The sequence below is a fragment of the Oncorhynchus clarkii genome, chromosome 5, assembly GCF_045791955.1.
Source record: "Oncorhynchus clarkii lewisi isolate Uvic-CL-2024 chromosome 5, UVic_Ocla_1.0, whole genome shotgun sequence".
Taxonomy (NCBI): Eukaryota; Metazoa; Chordata; class Actinopteri; order Salmoniformes; family Salmonidae; genus Oncorhynchus; species Oncorhynchus clarkii.
The window spans coordinates 85,723,274-85,736,958 of NC_092151.1; the positions used below are offsets into that span (position 1 = coordinate 85,723,274).

Below are 13,685 nucleotides of genomic sequence, written 5' to 3' on the forward strand. Positions count from 1 at the left end.
CTAAGCTATCTCTAAGCTATCTCTGAGCTATCTCTAAGCTATCTCTGAGTTATCTCTAAGCTATCTCTAAGCTATCTCTGAGTTCTATGCTCTCATTTCTTTAGCCGCCAATTGATCACAGTATATTAAATGTGCCCATATGGCAGAGGCTAGTGCTCTCGCCATAGTTGAATTTGAAATCATTTTACTTCAGATTTTTATGATTTACCACGTGAGTATGATATTAAGAAACAAAAACTTTATTATTGAAATGAAACTGTTCCACGAAAATGTGCATATATAAAAATGATCAGAACTGGCACCCATAAAAATGTTAGGATAAATTGTAAGTTTCCCTAAACTTTAAACTCACAAGCTGCCTATTGCATTTCCTATTACACCCCTTGAGAAAATTGTGAAATGCAAGTGCGCACACACAGGGGTTTCCGTGAAAAAACATGCCTGTCTATGGAAATCAAAGGCCCGTCCAACTGATTCGTTCTGGGGAACGCTCTGACACAGGCACTCACACACACGCACACGTGAGTCAGCTCCTTCCAGCCTGTATGCACTATGATGGAACTCATACCTGGCTCTACAAGGGTCCACTTTGATAAACATGGATTTAAGGGATCTGTTAGCTTACCTGGATACCAGATACAGTGAAATAGGGGATCTCAAAGTTCACAGTGATGGGCCTTCTCCCCTCCAACTCAGTACTCTCCACACTAGGCAGACCAAAGTGAGCCCTCATCATGTACTCTTTCCCCCCCTGTTCAAACATAGAAACACACAGGTATGAGGTTTATTGGAAAACTGGAGCATTTCTCTTCGTTAAAACGTCTTAGGGCTGCGATCCCGTTAATGCAACCGCTGTGTCAGATTTCAAAAAAACTTTACGGAAAAAGCAAACCATGCAATAATCTGAGACGGCGCTCAGAAAATAAATAGAATTATCCGCCATGTTGGAGTCAACAGAAACCAGAAATCACATGATAAATATTCCCTTACCTTTGATGATCTTCATCAGAATGCACTCCCAGGAATCCTAGTTCAACAATAAATGCTTGATTTGTTCGATAATGTCCATTATTTATGTCCAAGTAGCTACTTTTGTTAGGGCGTTAGGTACACATATCCAAACGCTCGTGCATGTCCAGCATAACTTCGGACAAAAACTTCAAAAAGTTATATTACAGGTCGAAGAAACATTTCAAACTAAGTATAGAATCAATCTTTAGGGTGTTATCATAAATCTTTAATAAAGTTCCAACCGGAGAATTCCTTTGTGTCTAGTGAAGCCATGGAACGCAGATCGATATCATGTGAAATGCACGTGACCAGGAAATGGCTCTCTGCCAGTAAACCGACTCAGCTCTTATTAAGCCCCACAACACAATAGAAGCCTCATTCAAGTTTCTAAAGACGGTTGACATCTAGTGGAAGCCCTAGGAAGTGCAACTTCAGCCATATCCCACTGTGAATTCAAATGGGCCTGGGTAGAAAATCGACCAGCCTCAGATTTCTCACTTCCTGTTTGGATTTCTTCTCGGGTTTTTGCCTGCCATACGCGTTCTGTTATATTCACAGACATCATTCAAACAGACGTTACTTCCAGTGGCAGTTTGGAACTCGGTAGCGAGTGTTGCTTCAGCACTCGGCGGTCCCGTTCTGTGAGCGTGTGTGGTCTACCACTTCGCGTCTGAGCTGTTGTTGCTCCTAGACGTTTCCACTTCACAACAACAGCACTTACAGTTGACCGGGGCAGCTCTAGCAGGGCAGAAATTTGACCAACTGACTTGTTGGAAAGGTTGCATCCTATGACGGTGCCACATTGAAAGTCACTGAGCTCTTCAGTAAGGCCATTCTACTGCCAAATGTTTGTCTGTGGAGATTGCATGGTGGTGTGCTCGATTTTATACACCTGTTAGCAACGAGTGTGCCTGAAGTAGCCGAGTCCACTAATTTGAAGGAGTGTCTACATACTTTTGTATATAGAGTGTACTTTATAGCACTGTAAACCGAACAAATGGCCTGTTGAAGCCAAACCCCTCACTACCTGATCTTATCACAATAAAGCTAGCTAGGCCATGCAGTCATATTAAAACACTCCTCACGTCTGTACTGATGCAGGATACATCAAGTGCACAGGACTTCCTTGTTAGGTAAACAACTACAAGAGGACCTGAATGGCGGCACCTCCTCTAAGAGTATGAATTAGGCTGTTTGAGAAGGTTTGAATCCCAAGCAACCTGCCAACACATAGTTTGAAGTACAATACCAACATAGCTGCTGTACTAGGTCAAAGCTGTGTGCTGGAAAACCTTGGTAGAGCATGGGTGGAATAGTCTTTGTGGTGCTCATGTGAATTTCCTTTCTTTTTCAGCTTCAGACCAATGCTTACTTCTCACTTAAAACATTGTTTTTGTTTTTAATAAACACAGTCTCCTGCGACACACCACCAATGCCACCTCCACACACAGTTATTTGTTTAAACTGTCCATGCGGCTCTCTTGTTTCTCAGAGGCAGGAAGGATGTGGGTTTACAGCAGCAGAGAGAGTTGACAGAGTCATGCTGAATGTAATAGTTAGGCCATGGGGTTGAGTAAAGTATGCTTGTCAGTCTTTATCAATGTGAAGTGTTTCCTCTAGCTGTTATCAGACATAACCTGTCTAACCTCCCCGTGATTCTTCTGGTGGCTGTGTAAAAACATGTTATTAGAAAATGTGCTGCTTCCTGTGAGAATACTGTAGCCTTCAGAATCTGTTAATGGATAAGACTACATGTTTACCATTTAGTTACTATTTAGCCAATAACAGAGAAGGCTGGTGTGAGGAGCTATAGGAGGAAGACGGGCTCATTGTAATGCCTGGAATGGAATCAATGGAACGGCATATGGAAACCGCGTTTGACTCCGTTCCATTCACTCCATTCCAGCCATTCAAATGAGCCTGTCCTCCAATAGCTCCTCCCACCAGCTGCCCCTGGTCAATAATTACTCATAGTGTGGTTTTGAAGAGTACAACTGTGTGAGGGTGGATTGAACAAAATAGTATCTTAAACACATGGCTACTGTTACAATAATATAGCAGATGCATACATTCTATGTATGGGTGGTCCCAGCAGGAATCGAACCCACGACCCTTTGTATTTCAAGCACCATGCTCTACCGACTAAGCCACACAGGACCTATGCTATGGTAATATTACCATACTGTAGCAGATGACCCACTAACATTGACTTAACTGCCATCTACAATATGTTATTATTATACAGAACAAAAATATCAAACGCAACATGCAGCAATTGATTTTTACTGAGTTCCAGTTCATATGAGGAAATCAGTTCATTTAAATGAACTCATTAGGCCCTAATCTATGGATTTCACATGACTGGGAATACAGATATGCATCGGTTGGTCACAGATACCTTTAAAAAAAATGGGCCTCACAATGGGCCTCAGAAGTTGGTGGCAGCTTATGGTAGAGAAATTAACATTACATTCTCTGGCAACAGCTCTGGTGGACATTCCTGCAGTCACCATGCAAATTGCACGCTCCCTCAAAACTTGAGACATCTGTGACATTGTGTTGTGTGACAAAACTGCACATTTTAGAGTGGCATTTTATTGTCCCCGGTACAAGGTGCACCTGTGTAAGGATCCTGTTTCATCAGCTTCTTAATATGCCACACCTGGTAGGTGGATGTATTATCTTGGCAAAGGAGAAATGCTCACTAACAGGGATGCAAACAAATTTGTGCACAAAATATGAGAGAAATAAGCTTTTTGTGGGAATGACACATTTCTGGGATCTTTTATTTCAGCTCATGAAACATGAGACCAACACTTTACATTTTTGTTCAGTGTAGTAATGTTTAGTTCATCTCAGTGACGTTAGCTACTTACAGGGAAGGACTTGATGTTCCACTGCACCACGCTCTTCTCGGGAAGATACTTGCAGCTGCCTGTGCTCGTCTTGAATTTGGGCGAGTCGGCATCGCTGGGCACAGGTACCATGATGGCCACATTGTTGGCAGTGGAGCGACTCTTAAACTGACTCCTGGCCTGTATGTTGGAGGTGAAAGGTCAAACGGTCACAGGGTTACCAGCAGAGACGTGCAATGCTAGTGATGAAAAGAAAGGATACAGTCATCAAGAAGAAACACAGAGGTTATTGTATGAAGACTTCCTTGCTCAATGATTAACTCATAGCATCTAAAGTTAAAGGTTGAGGAAACAGTCCCAACCCAAACATTGTCCCACATTGCAGCCAGGGTTCATAGGAAAGCCAACGTTGGAGCCATGCTAAAACACAGCGGATGATGGAGGACATCCTTCACCTTAACCTTGATCTCCACTCGGCTGTGGGAGAACTTCTCAATCACACTCTCAATCCATATCAGAGGCTTCACCTGGCAGACAGAGGAGAGGAGAGAAGGTTAACATGGAGCAAAGGAGATGTGTGCGCGTGTGTGTGTGTGTGAGAAAGAGTGTGTGTGTGTTCTGCTGACCGTGGTGTTGAGGCGGTAGGACATGAGCTCGGACTCTCCGTCGGGGGGGATGAAGGAGATGGTGCGGTCGTTCTCGAAGCGGGACAGACGGACACATTGATGGAACTTGACATCCTCCAGCTCTACCGTCTTACTTTTCTCTCCTGACAGGACAGGTAAGGGGGAGGGGTTATTGTACGGCTATGTCCTAATACACAACGCCTGACAGGACAGGTAAGGGGGAGGGGTTATTGTACGGCTATGTCCTAATACACAACGCCTGACAGGACAGGTAAGGGGGAGGGGTTATTGTACGGCTATGTCCTAATACACAACGCCTGACAGGACAGGTAAGGGGGAGGGGTTATTGTACGGCTATGTCCTAATACACAACGCCTGACAGGACAGGTAAGGGGGAGGGGTTATTGTACGGCTATGTCCTAATACACAACGCCTGACAGGACAGGTAAGGGGGAGGGGTTATTGTACGGCTATGTCCTAATACACAACGCCTGACAGGACAGGTAAGGGGGAGGGGTTATTGTACGGCTATGTCCTAATACACAACGCCTGACAGGACAGGTAAGGGGGAGGGGTTATTGTACGGCTATGTCCTAATACACAGCGCCTGACAGGACAGGTAAGGGGGAGGGGTTATTGTACGGCTATGTCCTAATACACAACGCCTGACAGGTGCACATTGGATCAGTGCGAAATATCCATATCAGTCCATAGAAGTTTTCCAGTCTCAGTTCAAATACTGTACCGTCTTATACGCCTCATATACTAAATAAAAAGTATCCTGTAGGTTCCATTGTCATCCTTCCTGATCAGAAAACACACCACAGGTTCTTCTTCGTAGGTACTTTATAAAGAGTTCCATCGATCATAGCTGTTGTAAGAGAACGTTTTGGAAGAACATCCACTTCAGGAGTGGGTTAGAAAACAATGACCTGGCAATGTGGCTGTGTACTGTGGTGAGCAAGCCTAATGTTCCCGTTGTTTTCCTGAACACATAGAAAAAGGCCCAGCAGAGCTGCTATTAAAAGTTCTTAATGACTCTGGGCCCCACATGAACCCAGGTAGAATGAACCCTGTCCACACCAAGGTGACTGAGTTTGACCGAGTGTGTGTGTGTGTGCGTGCGTGCGTATGTGTGTGTGTGATATTTCAATGTAAAGCCCCATCCTCCAGGGAGAGCTAGCGTCTAGTCTTTGGAGATCAGAGACCTAGCAGGCCTATCAGATCATGACATCCCAGCAGGTTAGCCCTTTGAAGCGCTACTCTCCCCAGTATACTGTAAGTATGGTCCCCCTAGTAGCATCATTACTGAGAGATTGTGGAACGGTCAAAAAGGAGGCACAGTCATGTTCAGGCTCTAAGGGGGTGGAGGGAGAGAGAGATGCCAGATGTAGAAGGGTTTAGGTTATCACACTGTCCCCTGTGGTTCACTATCTCCCTAACAAGGCAACAGAACAGTCATGTGTCCATATCACAGAAATGAATCCCGTGCTTTATTCGTTTTCACAATTTGATCTGTTTCAGCTCTCATATCTCTCAAAGCCTACTTCAAAACTCTCCTTGTAAGCTCATGTGATTTTCTTTCCTGTATGTATCATTAGCATGATTTCCCTATACCCAAATTTGACAGCCCTGACTCTCCAACAGTATCTTCTTCATGTGGAGTGAGTGACATTAACATACTTTGACCAGAAGAGGGTGCTGTTTCACCCACACAAGGCTGTTTACAATGTAGCAAGCCAGGACAGACATTAATAACGATGACTTCGTAATCAAAACACACCTTTATGGTTCAAAATTACTTGTCCCAAATTCAGGATTTTAGTAGGATCCCTCGAGGGCATACTTATTGTGTGTTATGCAAAAACAAAGTGCAATACACAATTTGGGAGAATAGTTAATGTCACTTCTTTCTCTGATTATGGGAAAGAGAAAGGGGGATACTTAGTCAGTTGTCCAACTGAATGTATTCAACTGAAATGTGTCTTCTGCATTTAACCCAACCCCTGTGGATCAGAGAGGTGCAGGGGGGGGGGGAGTGGGAGCCTTAAAACACACCTATGGTGCCTGGGGAACAGTGGGTTAACTGCCTTCCTCGGGGGCAGAATGACAGATGTTTTACCTTGTAACCTTCGGGTTACTGGCCCAACATAAGCTACCTGCTGCAATTTGATTATTTTTTTCTTTATTTAACTAGGCAAGTCAGTTAAGAACAAATTATTATTTTCAATGACGGCCTAGGAACAGTGGGTTAACTGGTCTAGGAACAGTAGGTTAACTGGTCTAGGAACAGTGGGTTAACTGGTCTAGGAACAGTGGGTTAACTGGTCTAGGAACAGTGGGTTAACTGGTCTAGGAACAGTGGGTTAACTGGTCTAGGAACAGTGGGTTAACTGGTCTAGGAACAGTGGGTTAACTGGTCTAGGAACAGTGGGTTAACTGGTCTAGGAACAGTGGGTTAATTGGTCTAGGAACAGTGGGTTAACTGCCTTGTTCAGGGGCAGAATGACAGATTTTTACCTTGTCAGCTCGGGGATTCGATCTTGCAACTTTCCAACGCTGTAACCACTACGCTACCTGCCGCCCCAATAGGGAGAGTGCAGAAGCCTATTTTGCATTCTCTTGTTTATCTATCCATTATTTGTAGGAGTACTTTTCTTTTTCTATTCCAGACCTGCCACCATACTTCACCAGGCTGCATGTGAGGAGCCGTCCATCTTTCATCTGCCGACTGCAGCAGCAGCCTGAGGGAGGGATTAGCACCGGGGCTAGACCAGGGAAGAGTAATCCACCAGACGCCCCACAACCAGGGCAGATGAGGGGGGAGACCAGGGACAGAGAATGGGGGCGGTGGAGGCAGAGGGGTGTAGGTAGGGATGGGAGGCAGGGGGTATGGAGTTAGTTGGGAAGGATTGGGAACAAACTAAGATATTGAAGGGTGAGGATTTGGGCATGGAAGGTAATTGTTCATATTATCTGTGACCACATCTCTCCAGAGATGAAGAGTCCAATTATTTGGGTTGGGGATCTTGTCCCGGCTATGATTGTCCTTACCTTTTGGTGTGTGTCTGTGTACTTGTGAGTCAGTCTGTGTGTATACTGTGTACAGCATAGCCACGGGAAGATATTGAGTTGGGTGTATAAAAATCCCTTTATAATAACGTATTCTATCATCGTATTTGCCTAGTTAAGAAGAAGCATTTTTAGGAGGGTCTGGAAAATATGGTCTTTTATAAATGCATTTCATGTCATTCTGGGATTCTATGGTTCTAAAATGAATTTAGTTTTAAAATGCTTTTAAGAAACCGGGCCTTGGTCTTGACCTGGCTCAGGGCCAATAAAAATAAGGGAAACAATATATCAATATTATAGGCTACAGTAAGCTACTGAATCAACTGTCCAGTGGCACAGACTCACCCAATGATGAAGATAGCATGAATGTGCATAACCTAGGCTTCTCACCGTACCGGTGATGGTCTCAAGAGAGGCCAGAGCTACTTTGAAAAACAGTGCTGTCTGAGTTGTTGAGAAGAAAAAAAACTGGGAGCTTCTACTGACAAACTAATCTTCTCTTTTCAGCAGTAGCCATTCACTTTCTAAACATACTTCCTGCAATTGTATTTAGACATTTGTGAAAGTCCTTTAACTATTCACTGACAGAGTAGAGAAATAGAATACATGAAGTGCCCATTCAAGTTAGAACTGACAGCCATTTTGAGCATACCGATGAGTTTACCAGTCAAATTACCAGAGTGAGCCTCCTGGGTGGCGCAGTGGTTAAGGGCGCTGTACTGCAGCGCCAGCTGTGCCACCAGAGACTCTGGCTCTGTCGTAACCAGCCGTGACCAGGAGGTCCGTGGGGCGACGCACAATTGGCCTAGCGTCGTTCGGGTTAGGGAGGGTTTGACCGGTAGGGATATCCTTGTCTCATCGCGCACCAGTGACTCCTGTGGCGGGCCGGGCGCAGTGCACGCTGACCAGGTCGCTAGGTGCACAGTGTTTCCTCCGACACATTGGTGCGGCTGGCTTCCGTGTTGGATGCGCGCTGTGTTAAGAAGCAGTGCGGCTTGATTGGGTTGTGTTTCGGAGGACGCATGACTTTCAACCTTCGTCTCTCCTGAGCCCGTACGGGAGCTGTAGCGATGAGACAAGATAGTAGCTACTAAACAATTGGATACCACGAAATTGGGGAGAAAAAGGGGGTAAAATTAAATAAATAAATAAAAAATTCTAATTACCAGAGTGAGATTCCAAAACCCTTCCAAGCTAGCACATTTGGTTCCTTGGAATTGGGAATGTACATTTTTGGTTTCCCATTGGTTCTGGGAATGAAGCCATACGTTTTCTGTAAGTTAAAACTGAACTTTTTCTTAAACGTTGAATAGAAGTGAAAATGTAGCCTGTTTTGGGAATGTACATTTTTAGGTTGTAGGGAGGTTCTGAGAAAACAATTCTATGGTGCCCTTAAAATTTTCCTTGGTGGTTTTATTAACGTCCCAAGAACAAAAATGCTAGGTCATTTGAAGGTAATTAAATAACATTCTGAGTATGTTTCAATGAGACTTTTGATAACACTGCTAGCTTAGTTTAACGTTTTTTTAACTCCAAGCACAGATAGGACACATTAATTATGCAAACACATCTCTTTTTTTATCTTCTGCTCTCTATACATGGAATTAGTTCACTGTGCCACTAGCATGGAGCTAGCCTGCCATGTTTTCTGAACTCATTACATAGCTGTTCATTTTTGTCTATTCAAACAGACCCCATTTCAAAGGAAACAAGCACTCATTCAGATCTGGTGTGGCCAACACACCTGAACACACTTAACAAGATTGAGGATAGAGAGAGTTTTGTTGATGCTGAGAACGGAATGGACTGTATGTGTTTTTAAATAGCATTCTTAGAACGTTCTTTGAATTTTACTAATGTTTTCTTAATGTAACGTTCTCTGAACAATTTGAGAACATTACTTTAAAACAAACCATGACGAAACCTGTAGGAAACATTATGGGAAGGTTGTATGCAAAATAACCATTGGACAACCAGGCTCTCACCAAGCTGTAAGAAACATATCGTTTTCAGAACGTTATGTGCTAGCTGGGTTCCATGGATTCTATTTCTATGGCCAAAATGCAACAAACTGTTTATTTGGAATCAGATTCAATCATGGACACTCTTACTGACAGTTGTGGCTGCTTTGTGTGATGTATTGTTGTCTCTACCTTCTTGCCCTTTGTGCTGTTGTCTGTGCCCAATAATGTTTGTGCTGCTACCATGCTGTGTTGCTACCATGTTGTTGTTATGTTGTGTTGCTACCATGCTGTGTTGCTACCATGTTGTTGTTATGTTGTGTTGCTACCATGCTGTGTTGCTACCATGTTGTTGTTATGTTGTGTTGCTACCATGCTGTGTTGCTACCATGTTGTTGTTATGTTGTGTTGCTACCATGCTGTGTTGCTACCATGCTGTTGTTATGTTGTGTTGCTACCATGCTGTGTTGCTACCATGTTGTTGTTATGTTGTGTTGCTACCATGCTGTGTTGTCATGTGTTGCTGCCTTGCTATGTTGTTGTCTTATGTCTCTCTTTATGTAGTGTTGTGTTGTCTCTCTTGTTGTGATGTGTGTTTTGTCCTGTATTTATATTGTATTTATTTACATTTTTAATCCCAGGCCCCATCCCCACAGGAGGCCTTTTGTCTTTTGGTAACTGACTTGCCTAGTTAAATAAATGTTAAATAAAATACAAAATAAATAAACATTTGGTTCATGTGCTGCCCAGATTCAGTCAGTGTTCAGACAGGAGTAATTATTCAATTTTGGAAACATTATTTAAATGTATTGTGGGGGGGGGGGGGGGGGGGGGGTACTGCAGCAACTCAGCACCCCTACTTCCCACGGCTATGGTGTACAGACTTTATACTGTAGGTGTTTATACTCACGTCCTGTGATTTCAGCACCCCTACTTCCCACGGCTATGGTGTACAGACTTTATACTGTAGGTGTTTATACTCACGTCCTGTGATTTCAAAGAGCACTTTGTCGTTGAGGCCCAGTCTGAGTTCAGGCATCCCAGACAGGACCACCTTGAGCTTGATGCTGCCCACGATCTCACTACGCAGGACACTGCCGGTAGCACTCACCTACAGGGAGGGTTACAGACAGCAAAAAATATTCATCACAACACTCTGATTTTGACAAGGAGGAACCAAGGATGGCAGGTTTATATGAGGTTAAGGAAGGTGTTTGAGACTGAAGATGATAAAGTGGCTTGTCACAAAAAGGGAGCTCAGAGATCTAGCTGTCCAGTTGAATGATAATGTGGCAATAGAGGCCCATCAGACCTGCTCTTCCTTACAATCAGTTATCAGCCATGTCTCTGTCTGTGACCCCTGGGATACATCAGGGGCTCAGGGGGCTGGTTACGTGCCAAACCAAAAGGTTGTGGCCACATGGGTATCCCGGTGTAACAACGTTAGCACAGAAACCGGAGGATTGTTGTAAGACAGGAAATCGGAAATCATTTCCTCACATTTTCGATTCAAGGAAGTGGAGAAACGGTGTCTGGAAGAACCTTCTCATACAGCCTACTGTAAACCTGACCTTGTTTCTTGGCCTGTCCATTCTAAATAATGATCACTCTAAATATATATCCAACTATTAGAAATCAAATTTGAACAAAAATGTATCTATCCTGGGTACACAGACCCACTGCGGCCCCTCATGATGAGATACGTTTCTTTGTGGCCCCCACCTCCATCAAAGTTGCCCATCATTGGTATACAGTAAACGGTATGTACAGTAAAGGGTGTGACTATGTACTCTTTACCTGGGAATGTTTACCTTTACTCAACAATTTCCTGGTTTAGGTTAAAGGCCCAATGCAGCCATTTTGATCTCAAAATCATTTCTGGGTAACAATTAAGTACCTTACCGGGATTGTTTTAATTTAAAATGGTCAAAACGAGAAAAAAAAGAGCAATTTCTCAAGCAACATTTTATGCTAGAGCTGTCTGGGAGTGGTGTGAGTGGGGAGGGGGTAGCGCAACAGGTGGCCTTGCGTTAGAGCATTGGGGCAGTAACCAAAAGGTTGCTGATTCAAATACCCGAGCCGACAAGGTTTAAAAACCTGTTGATGTGCCCTTGAGCAAGGCACTTAACCCTAATTTGCTTCAGGGGTGCCGTACTATGGCTGACCCTCTAAAACAACACATTTCAATTCACCTATCAGGTGTACGTGACAATAATATATTTTTTTAACTCTAAACTAGCTGTTATTGGCAGAGAGTTTTGGAACTCTTTGTTAATAGTCTATTTACTAATTTACCGCCTGGTGATGTCACCAGGCAGGCCAAAGCTTCATCCCACTAAAACAGGCTGAAAATGAAGGCGGTCTTTTCAAAGAGCTCTTCCACTAAGGGCATTATCGTCATTTTCATTCCAACCTCATAGTGTGGAAATATACACTACCTTTCAAAAGTTTGGGGTCACTTAGAAATGTCCTTGTTTTTAAAAGAAGGACTTGTGAGGCATCTGTTTCTCACACTAGACACTAATGTACTTGTCCTCTTGCTCATATGTGCACCGGGGCCTCCCACTCCGCTTTCTATTCTGGTTAGAGCCAGTTTGCGCTGTTCTGTGAAGGTAGTAGTACACAGCATTGTACGAGATCTTCAGTTTCTTGCCAATTTCTCGCATGGAATAGCTTTCATTTCTCAGAACAAGAATAGACTGACGAGTTTCAGAAGAAAGTTATTTGTTTCTGGCCATTTTGAGCCTGTAATCGAACCCACAAATGCTGATGCTCCAGATACTCATCTAGTCTAAAAAAGGCCAGTTTTTTGCTTCTTTAAATCAGGACAACAGTTTTCAGCTGTGCTAACATACTTGCAAAAGGGTTTTCTAATGATCAATTAGCCTTAAAATTATAAACTTGGATTAGCTAACACAACGTGCCATTGGAACACAGGAGTGATGGTTGCTGATAATGGGCCTCTGGATACCTATGTAGATATTCCATTAAAAATCAGCCGTTTACAGCTGCAATAGTCATTTACAACATAAAATGTCTACACTGTATTTCTCATCAATTCAATGTTATTTTAATGGACAAAAAATTTGCTTTTCTTTCAAAAACAAGGACATTTCTAAGTGACCCCAAACTTTTGAACGGTAGTGTATATAAAACACAGGTAATTCTAGTTTGACTGCACTGGGCCTTTAATCTATTGTCTGTTCGTCTTACCCTACACACAAATCAGTTACGCCACACAAAGCCAGACCAGCTGTTTTATAATCATACTACTGTCCCAACTAGTCACTGTCACCCGACATCGGCAGGTTATTACTGAGTACAAGCCATATACAGTATAGTGTACAGTCTGTACTCTATACAGATAGATCACACATTCAAAGGGTTAAAAGATGTGTGGAAACTTATTGCTTGGCTAGTGTTCTTTAATAATTATTGTTTACTAGAGGTGTCCCCTGTTTTTCTATTGAGCAGTTTCTTACTTTAGAGTTGCCATGACTTTATCTTCACAGTCAACAGGTAGAATAGTAACCAAACGAGATCCCATTAAAGAGGCTTCTCACCAGTAAGTTGACGGACTCGATGACGTCCATGAACACCTCGTTCTTCCTGTACTTGATGCCCTCCGACCTCCAGGACACAGCGTTGGTGACGGTGGCGGGGGGGCGAGGGGCGCACACATCCAGCTTGTGACCCTGTTGGGTGATGTACCTGCAGAGAGGGGGACAGGAGAGGGGAGAGGAGATAGGAGAGAGGGACAGAGGGACCGGGGAGAGCAGAGAGGGGACAGAAGAGAGGGGGGATAGGGGAGAGGAGAGAGGAGAGAGGGGAGAGGAGAGAGGGGAGAGGGGAGAGGGGAGAGGGGAGAGCAGAGAGGAGAGGAGACAGAAGAGAGGGGGAGAGGAGAGAGGACAGATACCATGTAGGCTTGTTCAGAGGGGGACAAATACAGGCATCGCTACCTCACTTTCCACTTAGGTGCAAGAACAGAGGAGCAAGCACAAGATGAAAAGAAACTCTTGGAAGGACAGCGGAAGTTATTTTATGAAGATATTTGTTTTCTAGGTGATATCATACCTTGTAGTTATTCATTATTCATCATTATTGATGAAAGAGCTTATGATACCCCTGAATAGAAAGTTAATTTGAATAAACCTCTT

At 43.6% G+C, this 13,685-nt stretch overlaps 1 protein-coding gene across 1 annotated transcript in view; it reads right to left on the minus strand.

The window, feature by feature from the left end:
• LOC139409491 (AP-1 complex subunit mu-2-like) overlaps positions 1–13,685 on the minus strand; it is an 85,205-nt gene that overhangs the window by 5,426 nt on the left and 66,094 nt on the right. The window contains exons 5-10 of the mRNA XM_071154706.1: positions 13,089–13,236; positions 10,510–10,636; positions 4,493–4,635; positions 4,322–4,393; positions 3,888–4,046; positions 626–751 (exon numbers count right to left, since the gene is read on the minus strand). Of these exons, the coding sequence (XP_071010807.1) occupies positions 626–751; positions 3,888–4,046; positions 4,322–4,393; positions 4,493–4,635; positions 10,510–10,636; positions 13,089–13,236 (775 nt within the window). The remainder of the gene's footprint in view (positions 1–625; positions 752–3,887; positions 4,047–4,321; positions 4,394–4,492; positions 4,636–10,509; positions 10,637–13,088; positions 13,237–13,685) is intronic.